Source organism: Peromyscus eremicus, chromosome 9 (assembly GCF_949786415.1).
Source record: "Peromyscus eremicus chromosome 9, PerEre_H2_v1, whole genome shotgun sequence".
NCBI classification, from domain to species: Eukaryota; Metazoa; Chordata; class Mammalia; order Rodentia; family Cricetidae; genus Peromyscus; species Peromyscus eremicus.
The window spans coordinates 24,747,422-24,774,461 of record NC_081425.1 but is presented as its reverse complement, the minus strand read 5'-3'; the positions used below and the strand labels follow the sequence as shown (position 1 = coordinate 24,774,461).

General features: G+C 41.0%; 1 protein-coding gene across 1 annotated transcript in view; it reads right to left on the bottom strand.

The window, feature by feature from the left end:
• Positions 1-1,455: 1,455 nt before the first annotated feature.
• Positions 1,456-27,040, bottom strand: part of Mzt1 (mitotic spindle organizing protein 1) — a 44,572-nt gene continuing 18,987 nt past the window's right edge. Inside the window, exon 3 of the mRNA XM_059273273.1 lies at positions 1,456-1,686. Coding sequence (XP_059129256.1) covers positions 1,672-1,686 — 15 coding nt within the window. The 3' untranslated portion in view covers positions 1,456-1,671. The remainder of the gene's footprint in view (positions 1,687-27,040) is intronic.

Sequence of the window (27,040 nt, the reverse complement as noted above, 5' to 3'; positions counted from 1 at the left end):
GCTTCTGTAATTCATTTTATTCGACAAGATTCTTCAGAAAAACAGAGATGAGGGTGGGAGAGGGAGAGGCAGGAGCTGGTGCTGGAGTCTTCAGTCAGATGGCCATCCCAAAGTTCTTCACTTCTGTGGGGCATGCCATCTTTTCTCTCAAGGTTCTTTGCTGATTGGATGAGGCCCACTCACATAAAGGATAATCAGCTTTATCTAGAGGCTTCTCATGGGAAGTAAAATCCTGTAAAACAAGACCTAAACTTCTGTTTGATTACGGTATCTGGATGCTAATCCAGCCTAGTCAAGTGATGCCTTCAATTTCATTACCACCAGAACAAGATCATTACAGTCAAGGAGATGCTCTGGGCAGTCAAAAAACACTTGGAAAGAAAAAGAATCCATCCTTAAAAACATTTATTTATAAATAAGACACAGCCAGGACAACATTTAATCTGGGCAGCCAATGGCTCAGTCAAGTTGATGCATGAAGTCCACCACACACCTGGCAAAAGTGGTGTTCATGTGTGGTCAAGTGAAGGAGCTTTTGACCGCCGGAAGAATAGTGTGTCAATTTTAACCCAGGGAGGTCTGTATTTGCAAAAGCAATCTATTAACAATCTAAAAGTAAGAATACCTTATTAAATTTTATTAAAAATCTCTGCACCATTTTAATGGGATTTAAAAAAAAATCTAATCACGGTTTTCCATAAGCATTGTATGTCTGCAATTACAAGCTAGTATCTTTGTAAGTTATTTCACCTATGGCAGCCCACTCAACCACACACTGAAGAAAATCTTAGAATCATATCTTTGGAATATTTAGCTCCAAAAGGAAGAAGAGTCCATATTTCTAAAGTAATATCATATGTATCATATATTATATTCAGTTACAGAGAAAAGTTGAGCTATCACAAAACAACTACTGACCACACTGGTTTTAGCCTATCACGTATCTCCTCTGGTTAGGGAAGCACTGGGAAAGGCAGGACCCCAGAGATCCAACAGCCATGAAAATATGAAACGGGAATTGTTGTTTTCCCAGTGGCACAGCAGCTGAACATGAATCTACTGCTGTTTTAGCCAGTAATTGAGGCTCTGCAGTTCCTGTCCCAGTTCTCAGGCAGTGGCCCAGAGGGACTTCTACATCCTGCTAGATCCACCTCCTGCCGCTGCCAGTGAATGTAGTTTTTAAACTAAATCTCTATTGTTTTATTTACCAATAAAGACTTGGGAGTCAGATGCTGGGGTGAAAACCTGCTAGCTCAGAGAGGTTGAGGAGCAACTAGCTGGCCTTCCCTCTTTGCTGGCATCTCAGAAAGAGTGTCTTTTCTGTTGCTCCAAATCAAAAAGGACTGCCACACTCAAAGTCCCTCCCTTCTACTTCCTAGGCATCTCTCTATCCATTTTTCAGATTCCCTCTGACTCTCTATGATTATTTTCTGTCAACTAGTTGCTGGCTCCGCCTCCTGACCCAAGATGGCTTTTATTTAATTAACACAAATGCGAACTGGGGGTTCAGAGTGTGATCATATATCCAGCAACAGGGAATAATGAGGAGTGAATGCCCAAAGCTAGCTGGTCCAGCTGCACGTTATTTCTATTCACTCTCCAGATTATTGGTCCTAGGCAAAATGATCCAGCCTTAGATACAGATATGGATGGAGAACAGGCCGATTATGATTACACCAAGGCAATCTGAAAAGAAAACAGAAGAAGCAAGTCAGTATCCCTGGCTCCCCTAAATACACGCACATCTGTTAACTTCTCTGCTTGGGTTAAGGATTTCTTGAGCATGTGGTGCAGCTCCATAGGTAAAATGCTTGCCTAGCACACCCAAGGTTCTGAGTTCCATCCTCAATACAAAAGAGAAACAGAAAGAAGTGAAGGGGAAGGGAAGGCAGGGAAGAGCAGGAGAGGGAAGGAAGATGAGCCTGTTGGGTACGGTGGTACATTCCTGAAATCCCAGCACTTGGAAGGCAGAGGCGTGGGAAATGTGAATTTGAGATCAGCCTAGACCAACTAGAGACATCTTTTCAAAACAAAAATAGATTTCTTGGTGTAAGTTGTCATCCAAGACAGGATGTTTGTGTTCCCTCAAAAAGCATATACTTAATTCCTACCCTGGACAAGGTGATGGCATTAAGAGGTGGGGTCTTTGGGAACACGGTTAGGTTAGGAGAACTCCACCATTATGGGTGGGATCAGAGCCCAAGAGAGCTGGTCTGCCCTTTCCACTACCATGTGAAGACGCAGACAAGAGAATCTGCTGGCAGTTTGGTAAATTATAGTCTCCGTTTTAATCTCAGAATTCTGATTCAGTAGGTATGGATGGAGTCTGTGGTTTCCACAAGTCCTTTGCTGCCTTCAGAACTAGACTCCATTCAGGAAAAGATTCCATGGCTTGATCTGCACTCTCACTCTCAGCTTCTTTATAAGATGAAGACAAGTTGGTTTGCTTTACGTTACATCTCCAAACCCAAATTTCCTCCCAACTGTTAACCTTCCATTTCCACTTTTAAATGTCATAAGCACATGGGTTCAGAAACTTCCTTCCAACTTTGCTTCTAGTCCAGTGTGTCTTGACTTGTTAACCTCTTTTTTTGACAATTTATATAGGCTCAAAAACTTCAGAAAACCTATCACAGCCAAGTTTTTTATTAACCCAAGTGAATGTTCATAATTGTCTCTTCCTTGGCGTTCCCCGAGACATTGGAAGTTAGCCTCCTCTTGACCTTGCCAGCATCCTAAGCCTTTATTGGCCTTTATTCTCCTCTCCTAACACAGTACTGTCCTGAGCCTTCCTTAGAAGAAACTCTGATTCTGGAAAACTTGGATGACTTTTTCATCCAAGTTAATTCAAACATGTTAATTCCTCTAAGACTCTAAAAGTCTTTCCTATTTTTCACAGATACACATCACGCCAAATGTCCTAGAGGCAGGCCACCAAACTTCTGTCAAGCACACAAGTGGCAAATGTGTTTTCTGTTTTTGTGTGTCCACAAACATGAAGCTTTTACCATGCTCAATTTGTCATTGTTTATTTTGACTTAAGCTTTTTATTTGCTTGCTCGTGGTTTTTGTGGGTCACCTTGGGGTATACTTTCTCATTTGGATTGTTCCTGTATGTATTTTCTTATACCTCAGATGTAAATTCCTACGACAATGATGTCTTCTTTGCAGATATAATGAGTATTTTAACACACACTTACTATGAACTATTGTTAAACCCCAACTTGTTTCATCCCTGTGAGGTAGGTCTCACTGCCATTGGATCCCTTAAACTGATATAAAAGCTAATTTGTTTGAGATCACAAACAGGTCACCCAACAAGGTCACACAACGAATTAATTGGTCATCCTGCTGTAGCCAAGGTTAAAATTCAGACAGTTTCACTCCAGAAAACTAGCTCAAGGGCACTACCATATTGTGTGTCTTAGGGGTTCTATTGCTGTGATGAAATCCCCAAACTGAAAGTAATTTGGGTGTGTATTTCACTTATACTACCATATAACAGTTGGACATCAAAGGCAATTAGAGCCAACACTCAAGCAGGACAGGAACCTGGAGGCAGGAGTTGATGTAGAGGAAGCTGACTGGCTTGCTCTCATAGTTTGCTCAGCCTGCCTACTTATAGAACCCAGGACCCACCCATGATGGGCTGGGTCCTCTCTTATCACTAATTAAGAAAAGGCCTTACAGGCTTGCCTTCCACCATATGCTATGGAGGCTCAGATGACTCTGGTTTGTGTCAAGTTGACATAAAACTGGCCAGCACATTGTGTTATCTTAAGTTCAGAAAATAACAGCCACTCAACAAGTACTTGTTGAATAAACAGAATTTAATATATAGGCTAACTTGCTGGTATTTCTGCACCATACATACATTCTTAGAATGCCATGAGAAAGTTTAAAAAGACACAAGAAACAGCCAGGTAAACACAACAGACCGCACAAACAAAACAATACAAAACGAGAGTGCTATTTAGCTCCTAGAATGCAAAGTCCCCATGTACCTGGCTAGCCAGAGGGACACCTCCGATGATGAATGAGAGAAAGGGGGGGGGGGAGCGGAATCCAAACCAGCGGGCAGTTTTCCACGTCATTATAGCAGTATTTTGTAACAATTTCTTTGGCAACTGACAGCAGGCATTTAAATCAGCTATTTCCTCCTCAGAATTCCTCTCCAAAGAATAATAATGGCCTCTGCAAGTCTGAAGGAAATGTAGCCCTGATTCGGATACAATCTTATCTGGGAAATTGCCATGGTATTCGTCACAGCTGTCATCGAGCTGAGCCCATTATAGGTGTGCTGAGTGTAGAGAGCCACGGGGTTGTGTGCTCTGACGCCCCCACTACACTTTCTTCCTGGACGTAAGCAGGAGAACCAAAACCATTCACCCAGGTGGGTGGGGACCGAATATCAGCGCTAGAAAGCAGAAGAGAATCATCCATTCATCCCGCCTAAAGAAGCCACTCGGGTTGTAGGTGTGTGAAGACACCTGCAGCGCCACCACTGGGAGGGCGGGACACCAGACAGTCCCTTCAGAACGCCCAGATACCTAGGTCTTTACTGAAAGTTCAGGCGGAGAGCTGATGCGGGCTGACAGTGCCAGAGGATGTAGCTGAGGGGTCGTGTGCCTGCCTGGTGTGCAGGAATCCCTGAGTTCCCCTCCAGCTCTCCACAAAAGGAGAGAGAAGACCGAGCGAGTCGGATGTGATAGTGTTGCTTCAGCTGAATAGTGATTTGCTATTCCTTCTGGGGATGTGCAGAGAACCCTAACGCGGGAGATCTAACCTCTTCATGACAAGAGATCTCAAAAACTGGAGCCCAGACACGAAAAGTGACTAACGAGCATTTCACAGGCAACAGGACTTGGAGCTCTTCCTAAAATGTGACTCTGCAAGGGAGTGTTCCAGCAAATCCAACGTAATGTTCCCTGAAGGTATCACTTTTATTTTGCTTTCTTAAACCCACAATTTCCTATTAGAAACAAAAACAAAAACAAAACAAAACAAACAAAAAGGAACAACAAAAAACAGCAGACACAAAACCAGTCTTTTGTCAGTATTCAAGAAGGGAATTTCCTCAGAAATTCCGTTGTTCTGGAAACTTGTTTACTATACCATGTGACTGCTTTATTCCCTGATAATTGTTGACTCACCTTAATTCCTAACAAGATAAAATGGTTTTTCCATACATACATAGCACAACGCTTTCTAAGCTAGAAGCCCTGGGAGTGGAGATAACTTCCTTACTTCACACAAGTAGCAAGCCGTTAGAGGTCATTGCAGACTCCTTCCTTCTGATGGCACCAGAAGACACTTCCTATGCTCCCGAAGACCCAGAACTGCTAGCGTGTTCTAGAGTTTTGTTTTTGTTTCGTTGGGCATGAAGTAGTGGGGCAAGACTGGGAGGGTGTCCCTAAAGCAACAACATGACGTGGCCAACACCACACAACATCACACAGTTTTATCAACAATTTTGCCTTTGCCCATTTGCTTATCCCAGTCTCCCTTCTCTTAAATAATCTGTCTCCAAGAGGGGGCCACACTTCCACTCCCACTACTGTTGCCTGAATTGGAGCAAATACCCAAATTTTCATGGACTATGCAGGTGGTTGGCTACACTTTATCATTTCCCATGTTTGCTCGCTGGCTTCTTTTTTCTCTTCTTCTGCTAGCAGCGTACCCTTCAACTTTGGAAAGCCAGTTCTAAAACAAACAGTTACAAAAACAAAAATAAGAGTCTGGGTCCTCGAGATGGCTCAGTTGGTTAAGGCCCTTGCTGCAAGCCAAGTAACCTAATTTCAGTCTCCAGAACCTACGTGAAGACAGAAGGGGAACGCCAGCACGCCACAAAGCTTCTCTCTGTTCCTTGTCACAAACTAGAGTTAGCTGAGAAGGAGGAACCTCACTCAACTGAAGAATTCCATCTGACTGGCCTGTGTGCGAGCCTATGGGACAGTCTCAATTGCTAGTTGACATTGAAGGGCCCAGTCTGCTGTGGGTGGCGTCATCCCTAGACAAGTATGCCCGGGGTAAAGAAGAAAGGTAGCCGAGGAAGCCAGAGAAATAAACAAGCCAGGAAGTAGCATCCTCCATGATCTCTGTTTCACTCCCTGCCACCTGATTCTTGCCTTGGGCTTCTGCCTTGGCTTCCCTTGACAGTACACTGTAATCTGTAAGCCAAAATAAAACCCTTCCCTCCTCTCTGAAATTGGCTTTGGTCGTGATGTTTATCACAGTAACCAAAACCAAACTAGAACATCCTCTGTCCTCCATGTACACACTCCCTCCCTCCCCCCTCCCTCTCTTCCACCCTTCGTCCCTCCCTCTCCCCCCCATTCATTCTCTCTCTCTCTCTCACACCACACACCACACACAGCATTCATGAACACCTACATAATAATAAGCAAATAAAATTTTAAAATGAAATAAAGCAGGAACCTTGGAAGAAGTCTTTCATTTACAACCTGATGGTATGTCAAGTTATGGTGATACTCCCTAGCTCTCTTCGCTGTGTTTCACTTTGAAGCATTTTACTCTTTGTAGGTCCGTACAATAAAAATTTGTCTTTGGCTGTTTGTAAACCACAGTAAGGGTAAAATTTCTGTGCAACTCAAGGGTTTGGTTAAGTGTTCTGAATATCAAAGTTCTTTAAAAATTATTATTGAGAAACATGGGCCTGCCGTTAAGACTGAGTGGGAGAAGACCCATACGCCTGCCTGGAGCTCTCCAAGCTGGGTGGGGAGGACAAAACATCGGCACCATGCTGTTATGGTGAGCAAATATATGATGGGATATGGAAGAGAGAAAGACAGAATGGTTCATGTCCTGTGGAGAGAGGCAGATCTGAAGAGGTGAAGGCCGTGAGGAGCGGGCTGATGTGGGTGGCCTGCTTGCCACCCGGGGTCATGGTGAAGTCCGGACCCAGGCTGCTGCCAAGGGCCATGTCTGGGTCTGTGGCCATGCTTCAGCCGCAGTGCGGGTTGATGCCCATGGCTCTGGTTACCAAAGGCTGAGAGGATAGGGTTGCACAGAGTTGGTCCTGCTCCTCACTGGCTGAATCACTAGGGAGAACCGGCCCTGTGAGTCCTACTCCTCACTGGGGCAGCACAATAGACCTGACCTTATTGGTGGGGGTGGAAGTGAACTGGCCCTGAGGGCATGGGAGTGGGAGAGCTGGTCCCACACCCCTTGTCTGCCATGTGACAGGCTGGAGAGCTGACCCAGCCCCTCACCAACTGCAGCACTCAGGAGAGCAGACCTGCACCTCGCCCAGTAGAGCTGGCCCTGGGGTGTGGGTGTGGGTGAGCTGGCCCCAAAGGAGTGAGAGCAGGAGCTGGCCCTGTCCCCTGTTGCTTACTACATAGGGTGAGCTAGCTGAGGCATTGCTGGAAAGCTCACCCTGGTGGTTAGAATAAGGGTCAGCTGGCAGGCTGACCAGCCCAGCAACTGCCCATGCCCAGAAACAGGACTATGAGTTGGCCCACCCCAACATCCACCCCATCTATGATCTGCTGAAGCATATGAAGGGGCTGGTCCTGCAGAATATAAGCTGCAGGATCTCCATGACATAACGGGATATCCAAGAGGAGTCCCAATGAGGGCTAAGTATTGATAGTATAGCAAAGAGGCCTCGACCAGACCAATGACTCGCTGCAATGAACACTTGCAAATAAAGATGTATGGACTAAAGGGTGTACTGTGTGACTCACTGCTTCACACTACAGCTTCCACAATGAGATTTTGTTCTATTCTTTTCAATTTTATTTTATATTTATCTTGGGGTGAGGTTGCAAGGGCAGAGGGCAGATACGAAAGGATGGGGAGATGAGGGGATCGAGATGCATGATGTGAAATCTACAAAGAATCAAAAAAAGTTAAATTGGAAAAAAGTTATTATTGGTAAGTTACAATGATGTAAACATGCAAGATTTAAAAATTAATATTATTAATACAGTAAGAAAAAAACTATATGCAGCATTTAATTTTCATGTTGCATTTGCCCAGCAGACATAGTTCTTATTTCACCTTTTAAAATTTAAAAAAAATCTCATTTTGAGGTTATAACCAGTTTTATCATTGCTCTTTTAAAACCAAGTTATTGTTGCTTGTGTATATTATTAATGTAGTTGCTTATATAATTATATATCACAATTAAGATTATTTCAATTGTGTGTGTACTTCTGTGCATGTACAATATAAAAGTAGCTCAAAATTCATTGAAAAGCCCTTTTAATTTAAAGGTCCACATTAAAGAGAACATGACACTTCGTCTAAAGGCAATGCTATTCCTTCACTTACATCTCAATTGAGATATGTAGACATACAGATGCTTAAATAAACACAGACTAATTTAAAGTTTTTCTTTTTAATTTTAAGCTTAATGTGATTAAGTTGGTTATAGAATAATCAGTTGTCTGATAATCATATTCTACTGTTCAAACTGAAATGAAATACACCTTCCTTTATTAAAAAAAAAAAAGGTCTGCAGAGTTGATTAGAGGGCAAAGTAGTCTCGATTACAAGAGCTTTTTCTGCCATCTAGTGGAAAAATGAAATCTAAGAAGATGAGTAATTTACATTTTAAAATTCTATTGTGTTTAGGACAGGCTTGTTTGAAACATCAAGAAAGCAAAACAGTGTGCTGTCACTCAGATTTGCTCTGTGAGCGGACCACATGTGGGTAACCCTAACCATCCCTGAACTGCAAAAGGGATAACTTCAAGAAAATATGGAGGTTGTTTCTGGCTTTCTCTAAAACTCCCACCCCAGCTCCTGACTTCACAGAAGATATTAGCACCCACTATTTTAAGTAATTGATTGTCACTTGTCAAAATAACCAGAGTCCCAGGTCTCTCCTCTTCCTTGGCATGCTCTGACCCTATAAACAGTGGCATGAATGGTTCAGAGGGAGGTGCCTTGAGAGGTTCTGTCTCCAACAGTGGCTTCCGAACTTTAAAACCTGACCCACAGTCAGGCCCAGTGGTGCTGGGCAGTAATTCTAAGTAGCCAGGAGGTAGAGACAAGAATATTGCAAGTCCAAGGTCTGCCTAGATTACAGAGTAAATACAAAACAGCCTGGGCAGCTTAGTGAGACCCTGTACCCATTTGAAAACAAAAAGGCAATGCTGAGGATATAGTTCAGTGACAGAACGTTTGCCTCCCATTTAGGAGTCTGTAATGTAAATCCACAGTACCAGAAGGGGTAGTGGTAGGAGGGAGGACGAAAGGAAAGAGAAATAGAGACAAAAGAGAAGGAAAAACCTTGTAACTCATACTAAAACATATATTTAATATTGCAACCTAACTACATAGGCATTTGTGCATGTGTGAGTATGTGTATCAGGCTACAGAGTTCCAAATTAATGTTATGGTCTGGCCAGAAGGCTCAGAGGGTGAAGGCGCTTGCTGCCAAACCTGATGACCTGAGTCCAACTCCTAGTACCCACACGGTGGAAGGCAAGAACTGACTCCTGAAAGTTGTCCTCTGACTTCCACACTCACGCCATGGCAATGTATATACAATAAATCAATTAATAAATAAAGTTTTTTTAAAAAGCTCCTCGCAGAAGCCATAGACTATCATACAAAAAAAAAAAGTGCTGTGAGAGGGATATCTCCTTGCAAGCTGTTGGTCATGGGGAGCTGAAGAAACCCCAAAAGTAATCTAGGTGTTTACCATTGTTCTTGGTTGTTTGCCAGAATATGATGGTAAGACCTGAAGATACAAACCACTTTCTCAAAAGACTTGCAGAAATCAAATTGGTAGTAATATGGAATCCTCCTCCCTAATAGTTAGCTCTCATGAGTCAAACCTGCTGAGAAAGCCACCAAAGGAGAAAAGTTGTCAACAGTCCTACCCAGCGATAAATCCTGGAGACTATGGTAATGACCAACGGTAGGATATGCCCAACGGTGCAATAGTGGCACTACCTTAGGCATAACCAACAGCTGTCTAGTTGGACTTAAGTACTGCTCAGTCAGACTTATAGTGCCTTATCAATATCTGCTCATGCATGGTACTATAAACCTAACCAAGAACTTGTGGCTGGAGAGGAAATAGACCCAAGAGAAGAATTCACTACCACCATTTCACTAAATTTATGTATTATCCAACTTCCTTATTGGAGAGATGCTTTATTGGTTTAGAGTATTTCCTGCTCTTCTGGGGGACCCAAGTTTGGATTCCAGCACCCATATCCAGCTGCTTACCTGTAACTCCAACTCTAAGGAATCTGACACCTTCTTCTGCTCTTTCTGGACACCCCTCCACACACAGCATACATTCACATACACATGTACACATAAATAAAAATAAAACTTTAAAAAATAGATGCTTTTCCCTTATAATTACAAATAAGTGAAGCTTTTACTCATCAAAGAAGCTTCATTTTGAGGCAGACAGGAACTATTGCAGAAATCTACAACTGGTCAAAGCATAGCCAATAAGTGACACTGAAGTGACTATTCTCAAATGGGCCAGCTATAACACAACTCCTACACACAAGGCTCACATTGAGGAAGAGGGGACAGAAAGATTGTAAGAGCCAGGGACCAGGAAGACTCTTGCAAAATAGTGTCTTCTGGACATGCAGAGATGTTGCACCCATGAACTGTCAACAATATGATTGCCTGTACAAAACCTGCACAAGACCACCAACTAACCTCCCAACATGATGAAGCCATACCCTCAGTTGAAGAGCTATAGGTAGTTGATGGAAGCAGAGGGAGAGTCAGTGTTCTTAAGGCATGAGCCCTCTGATCAGTTGCCTGTGCCCTAGTGGTCAGCCTATGTACACATGCCATACCTATGTACACATGCCCAACATTAATTGGACTGAGTATATATTACAAAATATATCTGCCAGGTATATTTTAATACCTTTAATCCCAGTACTTGGAAGGCAAATGCAGGTGGATCTCTGTGAATTCCTGGCCAGCCTGGTCTACACATAAAGTTCCAAGTCATTCAGAAATACATAGCAAGACTCTATCTCAGAAATATACATATACATAAATAATATATAGCAACAATTACAGAAAAAGGGAATATGAATTTGAGATGGAGAAATGAGAGAGATGAAGAGTTAGAGAAGGGAAGGGAAGAAAAATTAACAAAAATTTTAAAAATTAGATGAGTGGACACTATGATATTTTACATTCTATTCTTTTTTTGGTTTTCTGTTTCACTTATTTGGTATAACTTACGTCATTTTAGATTGAACTCACAATCCACAAATGGCCCTACAACCTGAAAAGCACTAATAGGAATATTTCTTGAGCAGCCCCAAGTACTTGCATATAAGTAGTCTTTTTTTCTGTCCCACTAGCTCCCAAGTAATGATATGGAGCCATCTTATTAATCATGAAAGTGTGGCCTATAACTTAGGCTTGTTCCTAACTAGTTCTTATAACTTAAATTAATCCATTTATATTAATTTATGTTCTGCTACATGATTTGTGGTTGTTACCTCTCCTTCTGCACATCTTGCTGGCTATGTATCCTCTGGATCTCCACCTTTCTTCTTCCCAGAGCTCTCTTTGTCCGGAAGTCAGGGCTATACCTCCTGCCTAGCTATTAGCCATTTAGCCTTTTATTAAACCAATCACAGTGACATATCTTTACACAGTGTAATCAAGTATCTTGCAAGTTTGCCTTTCTTCTTTTAAGAATATATAATTGAAGGAGGATATTTAATCACACTATGTGAAGATGTATTGTAGCTGGAGTTTTCCTGTGTCCCACCCAGTCCACAGCTGCTCAAACCCAAGTAAACACACAGAGACTTATATCAGGCCTACCACTGACTACCTCTTACATTTAAACTCAGCCCATTTCTGTTAATCTATATGTTGCCACTTATTCTGCACACAGGCTTTACCTGTGTGCCATTACATGCTGCTCCCTGGATAGCTGGCTGGTGTGTCTTCCTCAGTTCTGTTTTTCCTTCCCAGAATTCTCCTTCTCTGCTTATTCCGCCTATACTTCCTGCCTGGCTACTGGTCAATCAGCATTTTATTAAACCAGTATACAAATGCATTATTCCCCAGCAATATGTCACTGTTTTACCTCATCTGCCTAAGGCACCTTCTGATTGGTTTAATGAAGAGCTAAATGGCCAATAGATAGGCAGGAGATAGCTGGGACTTCCAGGCAGAGATAGAACTCTGGGAAGAGTCTGAGATGGAGAGGGATTCACCAGTAAGACACAGAGGAAGTCAGATATACAGTACTGAGGAGAGGTATAAGCCACATGGCATAACATAGAATAATATAAACAGGTATTTAAGTTATAAGAGCTAGTTGGGAACAAGCCTAAGCTAAGGCCAAGCTTTCATAATTAACAAGAAGTCTCCATGTCATTATTTGGGAGTTGGAGGTTCAAAGAAAGACCTGTTACATTTGGCACCCAATGTGGGACCTGTTGTGGTGATATTTTATCTGTGTTCCCCAATAAAATTTACTCAAAGATCAGAGGGAAAAGCCAACCACTATATAGAAGTCAGGCAATGGTAGCACATGCCTTTAAACCTATCACTTGGGAAGCAGAGATCTGTCTCGATCTCTGTGAGTTCAAGGCTACACTGGGGAACAGAGTCAAGCACGGTGACATATGCCTTTAATCTCAGCACCAACCATAGAGGTCTGGAGGTCTGTACAGACAGACAGGAAGTGACAGAACTGGGCAGGAAGAGGAAGCGATGTAGCTGGGCTGAGAGAACAAATGAGAGAACAGAACAGAGAGGCATATAGGTATGGGTAGACAGGAAGTAGCTCACCTTAGGAAGCTACAGAGTTGGTGAGGTGAGGTTAACTGTGGCTTTCCCTATTTCCCTGATCTCTTAGGTTTTCACTCCTATATCTGGCTCAGTGTTTTTTATTTAATAAGTCCATTTAGAAATTTGTCTACAATTGTCGCTCCAGATTCAGATGGAATAAGACTTTAGTTTACAATGTGTGTAAAAATGTATGTAGGCTTGGAAGAGAGAGGAAAATGAATATAGACAGTTATGCAAAGAAATAGTTTTTAAAAATGAAGTCTTTAAAGAGACAGTAAAAGTAATATAATAAGCCATGTAAAGATGGATATTACACAGAGAATCTGGATTATGTTGTCTGGGATTTTTAACTGCAGAGAGACATTTGATTGTAAAAGCTGCTGAGTAAAATCAATATGTATATTTTAAAGGTATCTTGATTTCAAAATTTATGTCTAAGAATACATTGCTTTGGAAAAGGGGTTCTGCTTTTGTTTCCACAGAAGATGAGAACCTATGGATTACTTCCAGGCTAATATAGTTTGATCAAGGAAGACCCCCTGAGAGGTCTCCAGATGATCCAACATCCAGAACAGCTTCAAGGCAAGAGAATACAGCATCGCAGACTATTCCAGTCAGGACTTGACCATAATTCTTAATTTTCTCAGGATCCCCATAAGAATACAGTGCCCTCAATCAGCAGAAAGTAGCCTAGAACACTACACCCACATTCCCAAAAAATGGATTATAGATATTTGTCTTTGTTAGAAATTGGTTACAAATTGTTTTGGTCATAGTCAATATCTTTCTAAACGAAAAAAGGGGCATATGATATAGATATGATAGGATGAAAAGGTAGATTATTTAATCTACTTTTAAAGAGCAACTTGTTTTAAATTGCTATAAATTTTAGTTTATTGATACAAATTTAAAGTTAATTTTGTTATACTTTATGTATATTTCTACTCTTGTTTAAGGTATTATATTTGTGCAGCTCATTTGAAATTGTAATGAATAATTAAGAAATACAGATTAATAATTAGTCTTTTATGATAGTCAAACTTATAGTCATGTTAGTTAAGTTTTCTAGGTATACATAGATATAATTCACTTAGGTAGGTAATCTTCAAACACTTCAAAGACCTACAGAATATGACATTTAAAGTGTTTTAAAAACTTAGACTTTTCTGGACAATGGGACATGTCTGCTCCTGGCAGCACCAATTACTTCAAGGAAGATGATGGGCACCAAAGACCCTCCATATGGAGTTTATCTTCTTCATGGCAAAAGTTAGCCATTTGGGCAAGAAGGACTGCTTGACAAAATGTTATATAAACTGGACAATGCAGGACTCATACGAAGGTGACCACTGAACTTCGCAAGGCAAGACAGTCCTTCAGGTTCCTGCTTCACAGAAGAAACTGCCAGATATTCTACAGGACACAAAAAGAAGCAATTGAGATACTCTAGGCCCATAGGCTAAAGAAGATGCCCCAACATTACAGATGAACTTTGGGTAACTGTCCAGGTAGCCAGCTATCTCTGTCATTCTAGATTTTTGGAAGTTGCTTACAATGCTCTTCCTGTTTACTTAGGTAATATTATAGCCTTCTGAGGTCTTTGATGTAGTTGAAGACTAAATAGTTATAATTATAATTTTCCTTGGTTATGATAAAAGATAAATTAGATATGAAACTTTAGACTCATGAATATAGGATAAATGATAGAATATTTTCTTTAATTTTACAAAATACAAATAGACTAGATATTGTAACTGTAATTCTTACTTGATAACTGTTCTATTATATGTAATTTTATGTTACATATATGTTAAAGTTAAAACCTTTCTTTTTGATTAGAAAGAAAAGAGGAAGTGCTGTGGGATGTCTTTCTGTATGCTGTGAATATGGGTTGCTCTGATTGGTTGATAAATAAAGCTGCATTGGCCTATGACAGGGCAGGATGGAGCCAGGTGGGAAGATCCAAGAGAGATAATGGGAGGAGAAAGGAGAGTGAAGCAGACGCTGCCAGAAGAAGAAAGACCTAAAGTACTGGCAAGCCACAAGCCACATGGCAAGGTATAGATTTACAGAAATGGGCTAATTTAAGATGTAAGAGCTAGTTAGCAAGAAGCCTGCCATGGCCATAGTTTAAAAATAATATAAGCCTCTGTGTGTTTATTTGGGTCTGAGCGGCCACGAGACTGGGCAGGACACAGGAAAACTTCCAGCTACAGCCTGTATATACAAGCATAGGGCCTGGGAGCAGCTGGCTCACTACCAGGTGGGAGACTAGGGAAAAACAACTTCTCAGAGCTGGGGTGGGTAGATGTCACTCCTGACGGTGCTTACAGGAATGAGGCTTGGCTCTCAAGGACCCAATAGAGGCAGAACCAGCTGCCATAGGCTAAGCAGAGCTGTAGAAGGAACCAGCAGATGTACACACAAGGGCTTTGCAACAGTTCCCTGGAGCCATGGAGTACAGAAAGCCAGGTCCAGACCAAGAAAATCTCTGAACAAGTACAGTATGCTTAAAAATGTGCTTAGCTGTTGAAGAAGGGAAAGAAAATGTGTAAAGACACCAATAGAAAAAAATAGTTTAAAATAATAAAGTCTTCAAAGTGAGAGTAAAGTAATAATAAAGAATAAGCCACATAAGGATGGGAAATATAGCACAAGATGTTTGGACCCAAACGTTAATGCAGCTATGTATGTTACCTTTTAAAGGTTGTGTGTTTTCAGAACAAAAGGACCACACACCAATGAAGACAAGACAAATAGCCCAGGTGATCTAGCCTCTCAGCATGCCTCTGTTGCAGTTTCCTCAAAAATGTGCATCCAGAACAACTTTAAAGGAGCTAGATAAGATGGTCCAGCCTCATAGACTACTCCATCCAGGACTTCAGATAAGCCCTGTATTTTCCCTTCACACAGAGACGGGACAACAAATGATACAGCTAGCTCTCCCAAGACTTGACCATTATCCCAGTTTTCTCAGGGTCCCCTAAAGATGCCATTTACCCTGACAACATGAAGTAATTTTAAGAACATGACATTTCCAAGAAGTGAAATAGGTGGTTTTTGGTCATTTGGTGGGTTATGGATGTTTATCATCATTTAGGAGGGTTGGTTGAAAGTTCTTATTGTGACCAGGAAAAAAACTAAGCAAAGGAGGTTAGATTCAGGGATCTCTTTTTGCAAAGAAAAAAAATGGAGGATTTAGGAATAATAGGATAAAAAGGTAGATTATTGAATCTACTTTTAAACTAAAAAGAAATTACTAGTCTCAAATATTTTACATTGGTATAGATTTTTGTATATTGACGCAAATTTAAGTTTATTTTTGTTATAACATACTGCATATATGTTTCCACTCTTATTAAAAGTTTTGTACCTATGCAGCTCATTTAAAAATGTAAAGTTCTAGTCCTTGGAAGCTATTATTACAAATTCTTTAAAATAATTAGAAAATGCAGGTTAGTAGTTAGTCGTCTGTAAGAATCAAACTTGTAGTAATATTAGGTATGTTTTCAAGGTTAAACAGATATATTTTCGATAGAAAGTTGGTCTTCAAACATTTCAGAGATCTACAGAATATGACATTTAAAATGTTTTAATGACACAAGGCTTTTCATGAAAGTGAGATATGTCTGCTCCTTGCAACACCAATCAACTTTACAGAAGACGATGAGCATAGAAGAATCTTCATATGGAGTTTGTTTTCAATGTGGCAAACTAGGCACTGGACAAGAAACTGTCTTTGCCTTGACTGCTGACAGTATGCTGTCCAAATTAAATAAGCAAAACACAAAGGAAGTCAACTGCCAAACTTTGTCAAGACAAGGTAGGACCGTCCTTCAAAATTCCTGCTTCACAGAAGAGTCTGTCAGATATTCTATGTCTGTAAGCCAAAGATGGATGCCCCAACATTGCAGAGGCACCTTGGGTGACTGTCTAGGCAGGCAGCTGTTCTCCGTTATTTCTATAGTTTTGGAAGTTGCTTGCTCTGCATTTCCTGTTTACTCAGGTAATATTTTATCCTTTTCAGGTCTCTGACAGGGCTGATAGTTATAGTTTTACAGTTTTCCTTGTTACCAAATTTTAAAAAAACTCACAAAAGAGACATAATTTTATAAAGTTGAGAGACATAAAAGTTTAAGTTGCTTATCTACGAAAATGTTTTAAGGTCTAAAAAGATATTTTAGGTTGGTAATGCAAGTTATGATAGAAAGCAGTTTAGGTATAAAACTTCAGACTCACCAAGATAGAATAGATAATAGAGTACTTTCTCTAATTTTGCCAAATACAAATGGACTGGACATCGTAAATGTAATTCTTACCTAATGATTGGTCTTTGTGTATATAGTTTTACTGTGTTAGAGTTAAAACCTTTCCTTTTTATCTAGACAAAAAGGGGGAAATATTGTGGGATATTTGATCACATTGTGTGAAGATTTGTTGATGTTTTACCTTATCTGCCTAAGGCACCTTCTGATTAGTTTAATTAAAAAGTTGAATGGCCAGTAGCTAGGCAGGAGAGGATAGGGGGACTTCTGGGCAGAGATAGGAACTCTGGGAAGAATCTGAGAGGCAGAGATTTTGCCAGCAAGATGTAGAGGAAGTCAGACATATGGTACTGAAAAGTGGTAACTAGCCACATAGCAGAATGTAGATTAATATAAATAGGTTAATTTAAGTTTTAAGAGCTAATTAGTAACAAGCCTAAGCTAAAATCAAGTTAGTAACTAGCCTAAGCTAAAGTCAAGCTTTCATAATTAACAAGAAGTCTCTGTGTCATTATTTGGGAGCTGGCAGCCCAAAGAAAACCTGTTATGGGGGTGGGGGTGGGGTTGGAATACAGCTCAAAGGTTAAGAGCACTTGCTGCTCCTGCAGAGAGCTGGGATTCAGTTCCTTGTACCACATAGCAGTCCATAACCATCTGTAACTCCAGTTCCAAGTGATCTAATGCCCTCTTCTGCCTTCTAAAGGCACTGCATGCATGTGATGCACAAATGTACATGTAGGCAAAACACACACACATATAAAAATAAAAAAAACATGATAGTAAGTCTGAAATTATATCAAAATGTAAGGTTAAAAATTGCGTTAGAGATTGGCTAGTTATGCAAAGCTGTGACATATTCTCAGCTTAGGGTATTTTATAATATCTGAGGCCTATTTGCTGTTATTATCAACATCCTCCTCTCTCTCTCCAGAAGGTTCAGAGTCATCTTCACAAGAATCACCCATCCACCCCGTCAGCCATGGAGTTCTGTCCATTCTCTTTCAGCCACATCTCATGTTCTTGTTCTCCCTTTAATCTCCACCTCTTTTGTCTCTGTCCATCTTTTCCCCTGGAAGATCATTGTAGCCTCCTTTTGCTCTCTCTGACCCTATTTTCCCCCTTTAATCTGTTCTTCCCACAGCTGCCAAGAATCCTCCTTCTCACAGGTCTCATTCCGTCATTCATCACAGACTTCGTCTAACATATAGAGATCATGCCACTAAGTTGGCATTCAAGACTGCTGTGGGATGTCTTTCTGTATGCTGTGAGTAGGTGTTGCTCCCATTGGCTAATAAATAAAGCTGCATTGGCCTATGGCAGGGCAGAATGGAGCCAGATGGGAAAATTCAAGAGAGATAGTGAGAGAAGAAAGGAGAGCAGGGAAAGATGCGAGCCGCTGCTGAAGAAGCAACAAGATGTCAGCAGACTGGTGATGCCAAGGCAACATGGCAACACAGAGATTTATAGAAATAGGTTATTTAAGATGAAAGAGCTAGCTAGCTAGAAGCTGAAGCCATAGGCCATATAGTTTGTAATTAATATAAGCCTCTGAGTAATTATTTTATAAGCAGCTGTGGGATTTCAGGTGGGAGAGACTCATCGGGACTGCTGGGCAAGGTAGGACCAGAAAAATTTTCCATTTACACAAGACCCTCTTCATTTTGTTCTTCATTAGACTTTCTGTTTAAAAATTAAATTTTAGCACTTGGGAGGCCAGGCTGGTCTGTGTGGTTAATTGCAGGCCAGACAGAGCTGCATAGTAAGATCCTGTCTCAAATGATGAGGATGATTGATGATGATGATGATGATGATGATGATGATGATGATGATGATGATGGTAAAATTATAGGATCTTGACCTTGTGAGATGGATTAGTATGTAAGGTGCTTGCTACTCAATCCTGACAACCTGAGCATCATATATAGGACCCATATGATGGAAGGACTCCCATAAATTGTCCTCTGACTTCTACATGTAATCTGACCATACATACACACACACACACACACACACACACACACACACACAGAGAGAGAGAGAGAGAGAGAGAGAGAGAGAGAGAGAGAGAGAGAGAGAGAGAGAGAGAGAATATAAACAAATTACTTTAGAGGCTCTCACTTTTAGGTTATGAACAGAAAGAACTTTATCATTGTCATTTTTTCTCTTCACTTTTATTGTCTTTTTTTTTCTTTTTTTATGTACTGAATTTGCCCCAGTCAATGTTTAATATTTTTGAAGGTCACCAAAGGAACCTTCTTCCTACCTTTCATCTTTCTACCTATGGACATTCTCTGAATGCCAGCTCAACTGCAATTCCCTTGCAAGACACCCTTGGATTCCTAGTGGTATGAATTCTTAGCTTGTTAACTGGAACTCGATTTTTTTTATCCAATGCTTATACCAACTGGTCCAATTTGAAATATTTCAACACATCTATCTTATTTGACTATGAGCACCAAAAGGATAGGGACATATATTGGATATATTTTTATTTAAGTGTATATGCATACAGATGTATATCAAGCATGTAAGAGTTAGAGGTCAATGTTAAATATCTTCCTTTTTGGATTTCCATCTTATTTTTTGAGAGTGCATCTCTCACTGAACCTGGAGCTCACCAATTCAACCAGATCAGGTTCTAGCTAGAGCCAGTTGTCTGGCTAGGGAAACCTAAGAATCCTCTTAACCTAGCCTTATCAGCTCTAGGATTACAGACTCCAGCTGTTGTGCTCAGCTTTCTAATGTTAGTGTTGGATGTCAAACTCCGGCCCCCATATTTTGCACAGCAAGTGCTTTACCCACTGAACTACTCCACAGCCCCCACACTGGACATACAGCTAGTCTGTGGTATGATGCTGACAATACATTCTTTTACTTGGACACACTTGTTGGGCATATAGTTTTGAATACACAGAATCAGAGCTTGGTAGAGAAGTCTTAGATGGCTATCATGGATTATATGCATGAGTTTCAGAGCTGGGATCCAACAAACTTTCTAGTTTGAAGTACCAGTAAGTATTTTTTATGCTGTGTGTTATATAATGCTGAAAATACCAAAAACTAAAAAAACAAAAAACAAACAAAAAAACCCCCACAAAACTGTGTAATAAGAGCCCTGACAATGGCCATTCTCCATGTTTCTATGTGGTCAATCCTTCCTTCTTTTCCTATTCTCCCTCCTCAGACTGCATGGATCTCTCTTCATGAGCTCCTTTTGAGCAGGGAGTCCCTCTTATTCATTTGTATACTCAGCAATTAACATACCATCTGCATATAGCAGATGTAAATAAGTATTTGTTGACTCGCCTTGAGAAACAATTATAGAGGATAAAAAAGAAGTATTAGATATTATGTCTATGTTTAAGGAGCATACACAGCATTTAAGGAAGTAATTACATGAATATTCTGATTATTATGTTTTACACTTAATAGACATTGAATATATTTTTGTTGAATTAATGAAATTAGAGCCAATTTCTATTTCCAGAAAAAAAGTTAAATGTTTATAAAGAAACACAAATAATTTCCTATCCCCTGGGGGCATATAATCAAGTGTGAAACAATAAAAATACTTACAAATTCTTAACATTACTCAGAGAGCTGTGTTTTCTGCCAAAGTCATAGACAAACCCCAGTAAAGTGAGGTGGTAAAAAACATCCCAAAGGTAGAGGGTTTTTCAGTAACTGTGAACAGTCTAAGATCTCCCCTCTTTGGAAGGTGAACATTAAGCAGCCACACTTTCATAAAGACTGATGAAAATCGAGACTCTTGCATCAAAGACAAAGCATGTCATTACAGCCCAGCCAACACCATGAGCTTCTTGGCTGTATTTTCTCTTCAACTTCCAGTCTAATAAAAGTGTTTAAAATCAGCCCTGAGATTTTGCCCCTGTTACGAGTTATGTAATAGCTCAGAACTCTCTAGCCAGGGAAACCCCAATTCTCTAAGGGAGGCTCTGCTGGATAGTTTTATGTCAACTTGGCACAAGCTAACACATTTAACATTTTTTTTTCTGGAAATAGAAATCGGCTCTAATTTCATTAATTCAGCAAAAATACATTCAATGTCTATGAAGTGTAAAACATAATCAGAATATTCATCTGAGAGGATGGAACCTCAATTAAGAAAATGTCTCTACAAGATCTGCCTGTAGGCAAGCCTGTAGGCATTTTCTTAATTAATGATTCATAAGGGAGGGCCCAGCCCATTGTGGTTGCGGCCACCCCTGGACTGGTGGTCACAAGTTCTCTAAGAAAGCAGGCTGAGCCAGCCACAGTGAGCAAACCAGTAAGCAGCTCCCTTCCATGGCTTTCTACATCAGCTCCTGCCTCCAGGTTCCTGCCCTGACTTCCTTCAATGATGAACACACAGTGCTGTGGAAATGTAAGCCAAACAAACCCTTTCCTCCCCAATTTGCTTTTTGGTCATGGTGTTTCATCACAACAGGAGAAACCCTAAGACAAGATGGTACCAGGAGTGGGTTATTGCTGTGACAGACCTGACCATGTGTCTTTTGGGAGGATTGTGGAAGGACTTTGGAACTTTGGCTAGAAAAGCCATTGAGGGTTGAGAACTCAATGAGTTGTTCTGTGGAGCTTGGATGATAAAACTGTCGAGGACAATCCAGATGATGGAGGCCTGGCTTGTGAAGTTTCAGAGAGAAGTTTAAAAACTCTATTGGGCCATTTATTATTTTGAATTAAGATGCTGTAGTTCTGGTCAGCTAGAGCTGAAGACTTAGCCATGATTAACATGAGACCAGCAACACTGAAGGGAAACCTTTGCTTTACTGGGACAACTACGCTGGTTAGCTGTAGCTGAGAAATTAGCAGTGATTAAGAAGAGACCAGCATCACTTAGGTGAAATCTTCTGGGGAGTGTTTCCTGAGAGTCAGCACACAAAAGCCATGTCCCAGAGGCAGCTAAGGTTGTACCTTGTGCTGGTAGCAGAATTTGGTAGGGTAAGAGTCACCCAGGTGGTCCTGGTTTTGAAGGCATGAAGGGGTCATGGAGAGCTGCTGAGGCTTGGCACTGTGAGAGGCACAGCTTTATTGGTGAAGGTACAGCTTTAGTAGTAGTTGAAGGCCCAGGATTGAAGGGGTCATGAAGAGAAGTGGAAGCTTGGCACCATGAAGAGAGCCTAGGACAGGCTATTGGTGAAAGCGCAGCCCAGTTGCAGCAGAAGACCCCAGAATTTTGGAGATGCCAGTACCACCAGTACTGAAGCAGTGGTGGAGTGGAGCCTGCCAGAGATTAGAAGACAAATTGTGTGTGCTGCAGAGGGCAGAGCTGGAGAAGTGACCTAAGCCCTTTGGAGGAGTCCAGAAGATCGTAAGTAGATCCCAGAAATTGGATATTGCATTATTTACACTGTTGGTTTTGCTTTGAAATGATTGTGATTGTGTCCTAGTTCTTCCCCCTTGAAATAAGAAAGTATTTAACTTAATTTTGATTTTCACAGGAGCCCACAGTTAAGAGATTTTGAACTCTTTTTAAAAAGAGATTTCTTTCTTTTTTTTTTTTTAAAGAGGCTGGATATTTTAAAGAAACTGAACTTTTAATGTGTTTGAATTTATGAAGATTGTGGGCCTTTTAAAGTTATTGTTTTTAATGTGAGATCTTGGGGATGAATGAGAAAGGAAAGGTTATGGCTTAATGGTGATGTGTTTGTGTGTCAAGTTGACAGGGGGTCAATTGTGCTGGATAGTTTTATGTTAACTTGACACAAGCTAGAGTCAGCAGAGAGGAAGGAACCTCAATTTGAGAAAATGTCTCCAAAAGAATAGGCAGCAGGCAAGGACATTTTCTTAATTAGTGATTGACAGAAGAGGCTCCAGCTCATTGTGAGTTGTGCCATACCTGGGCTTGAGGTCCTGGGTCCTCTAAGAAAGCAGGCTGAACAAGCCATGGGGAGCAAGCCAGTAAGCAGCACCCTTCCATGGCCTCTGCATCAGCTCCTGCCTCCAGGTTCCTCCTGTTTGCTAACTCCCTTTACTGATGAACAGTGTTGTGGAAATGTAAGTTGAATAATCCTTTTCCTCCCCAACTTGCTTTTTGGTCATGATACATCATCTCAGCAACAGAAACCCTAAGACAGAAGCTGATAGGAAACCTGTCCACTTTTGTTATGAAGGAGGCATTATCCTTAACAGTCTGCCCAGAAAACAGACTTGCCCTGTGCAGTGGTGGAGGACAGTTTCTTGGATGTTTGCTGCACAAGCATTCACAACATTAAATGCACAACATTAAAAAACCTTCCCCAAACAAATCCACCAAGTGGCATTCTTCAGAAGAGGACCAGGGATAACAGTCCAAAAGTCCAACTCACAAACTGAGTGTGATTTTTTTTCTAACAAAAGGAAGAGATACTCCAAAAAAGAACTCATGCATGTATTTATACCATAGTGTATCTAAGTCTTAGTTTATCTGTAAAACTGGATTATTAATATTTCGCAGGATATGAAAACTATGCTATTAATGGATTCTGTGTAGTGGGTGCTAAAGTGTCACTTATTTAATTCCCTTCTGAACATACAGACTGTGATTTATGGTATGTCCTGATATTAAGAGGGAAGAAGAGCATTTAATCCATGTATGTAGCTAGAGTTTTCCTGCCTGGCCCACAGTCAGGACAAATCTCTTTCACCTGCCAGTCCCACAGCCTCTCAGACCCGACCAAGTAAACACAGAGACTTATATTGCTTACAAACTGTATGGCCGTTGCAGGCTTCTTGCTAACTGCTCAACAAATGGCATCCAACGTGGTGGCAAGAGTTTCCACCTAGAAACCGAGAAAAAAGATTCTAAAACGGAGCTAAAAACAGTTCCTAATTGTCTCTCTCAAATGAGCGGCAGCTGCTGGTTTGAGCTACTGGTGGGTTTCTGGCGTGCGTGCTTGACCTGTCGTATGGCGGGAATGAGGCCTCTGCAAGTGGCAGATTAAGCTGCATGGTGGATTTAGACTTTGCTAGCACAAAACAAAAAAAAAAAAGGTTTCTGGACTACACGCTGCTTGGATAAAAGCATAGACCCCCAATAGCTCCCAGAGCTGGTGGTAAACGTAGCCATGTTGGGAAGCTGAGGTGGGCAGAGCCAGCAGCCACAGCTGCTGCAGTTTAAGGCAATAGATTAACAATAAGACAGATTCAGATGTAATAGTTTACAATGTGTGTAAAAGATACGTAGGCTTGAAAGAGACAAAAAAGGTGATATATAGAGTTATAGAAACAAATACATAGTTTTAAAAAATAAAGTAATTAAAGAGACAGTAAAGGTAGTATAAAAAAAAAGCCACGTAAAAATGGATATTACACAGAGAATCTGGATTGTGTTGTCTTTGGGACTTTTAACTGCAGAAAAACATTTGATTATAAAAGCTGTTGAGTTAAACCAATATGTATATTTTAAAGATATCTTGACTTCAAAATTTGGATATAAGGATATGTTACTTTGGAAAAGAGTCTCTGCTTTTGTTCCCACAGAAAGCCAAAGGCTATGGATTTGTTCCAGATTAAGATACATCAGGTTTGACCAGCCAAGACCCCCTGAAGGTCTCCAATGACACCATGGCCCAGATGATCCAACATCCAGAATGGTTTGAAGGCATCTGGCTCAGACGATACAGCCTCATGGACTATTCCATAATCCTAAAATTTTCTTTGTATCCCCATAAGATACAGCGCCCCCCTCCAGCAGGAAGTAGTAAGAGAAGCTACGCCCAAATTCCCAAATTATATGTAATTTTACTTTGTTAAGGTTAAAACCTTCCTTTTTGAAAAAAAAAGGGGGAAGTGCTGTGGGATGTATGGCAAACGTGTTGCTGATTAATCAATAAAACACTGATTGGCCGTTGGCTAGGCAGGAAGTATAGGCGGGGCAAGGAGGAGAATAAAGCTGGGAAGTGGAAGGCTGAGTCAGAGAGACACTGCCAGCCGCCACGGTGACAAACAGCATGGGAAGATACCGGTAAGCCACGATTCATGTGGCAAGGTATAGATTAAAGGAAATGGATTAATTTAAGCTATAAGAACAGTTAGCAAGAAGCCTGCCACGGCCATACAGTTTGAAACCAACATAAGTCTCTGTGTTTACTTGGTCGGGTCTGAGAGGCTGTGGGACTGGCAGGTGAAAGAGATATATCCTGACTGTGGGCCAGGCAGGAAAACTCTAGCTACACACGTAGGACTCGTACACTGAGCACTTGCCATTGGGCAGTCACTAAGCTAAACACCTGTCTTTCCTGGGTGAAGCTTATAATTACTTAATGGGAGATGTAGAGGGCAAAATTATCTTGTGTCTTCCATATACTTTTCAGGGAGTATACCTTTAAAGTTTTGCAACTCCATGTGATTAGGAGGCTAGGAGATAACAGCAACATAAAGGAGCAAAAATCTAAAATAAAAACAAGGATCAGCAGACATTTTTCTAGATCAAACTGAAAACATAGTATCAGTAACAGTAGCAGGAATATTTCATGTGAACATTATTGCCTCATTATTTACCATGTATGTGATATTATTGAACAGTAATACATATCATGTATATGATAAGTGTAGCAATTTTGAGGATCAAGAACAAAAATTCCCTTGAGGGTAGGCCAGCTTCAAGAGACAATGACTGATTTTTCAGAAGCCAGTGTTCCCATTGATCTACATAGGATTGGAGAGGTGTCATGGAGCCTAGGCTGGTCTTGAACTCACTATGTAGCCAAAGATAACCCTGAATGTCTGATCCTCCTGCCTCTACCTTCCAAATGTTGGGATTACACATGTATTCCACCATGCCAGCTCAATTTTTCCTTTTAGTCTATGAAAACTATACACAATCACATTTGCTTTATTACAGCTTACATATATGCTTTAGATCTCATAGAAATAGAATAGTTAATTTTTCTGAGTGACAAAAGTTATAAAAATCATCCCCTGCTCTGGTGATGGGACTTGATAATTTAACCACTCTATTAAATTAGATGCATTAGGATAATATTGGAAAAGACCACTCCAGTTGATTTCCTGGAAGCATTATGGTAATAGCACTTTGTCCCCACCTTATTTCCTGTACAGGGTATTTGTCTAGAATCTACTTACCTGGCTAGCTTGTGAGGAATGGGCAGTGGCATAGGAGCTGCATGAAGTGGGCTAACCAGAAAGGGACATGAATTGCACCTGAAGTGGGAAGGTAGGAACAACGGAATGCTACCAAAGGCAAAAATAGTGCTCGGTCTGGTTTGTGTCATTCATGGATCATGAGCCAGGCTGATGTGAAGAACACACCGTAGACTGGATGGCTTAGGAGAGTGCTGGGTCCAACAGTCCAGTGGTACAAGCCACCTAAAAGCACCCTCCACTCACCAGCCTTCTCCTCTTCCATTAGCCTGTGCTGCCTAGCTGGCTGAGCAGAGTTCAGTGGAATCACTAGGAGATGCCTCTTCCTTAGTGAGGAGAAATGTCTGATGAGAAACAGCTTAGTATGGACTGTTGGGTGTGTTCCGCATCTGTAAAACAAGGAAGCATGGCACGAAGACAGAGTGCGAGAAGGCATGACTTGAAATATTCAGACAAGACAGCATCGTCCTCCACATATTCTCTCACCTTAGGCTACCTAGGTACCCAAGTTAACTGCTAAAAGTCCCCCAGATTCTCAAGGCTTTCTGAACTGAGCAAAGTGACAGGTGACGGTCAAAACATCACATTAACTCTTTCATAGTGAAGTCATGCTGGTGGCTGATGCCTTGCCTGGCCAGGTCCACAGCAGCTTTTCCTAAGAGGCTGGGCCGGAGGTCCTAGTGCAAGAAGTTGAGTGTATAAACAGCTCAGCTCAGAAGTTGAGTGTATAAACAGTCATCTGGGGGACTCTAAAGTGCTTTTGTGTGTGTGCCAAAGTCTCTCCCTTCCTCTTGCTTTCTGAACTCTGTCTTGGTTGGCAAAACCGTTCCCATTTCTGTTAGGTAAAACAGATGAAAGCAGAGATCATGCTTATCCAAGAGCTTAACTGAAAC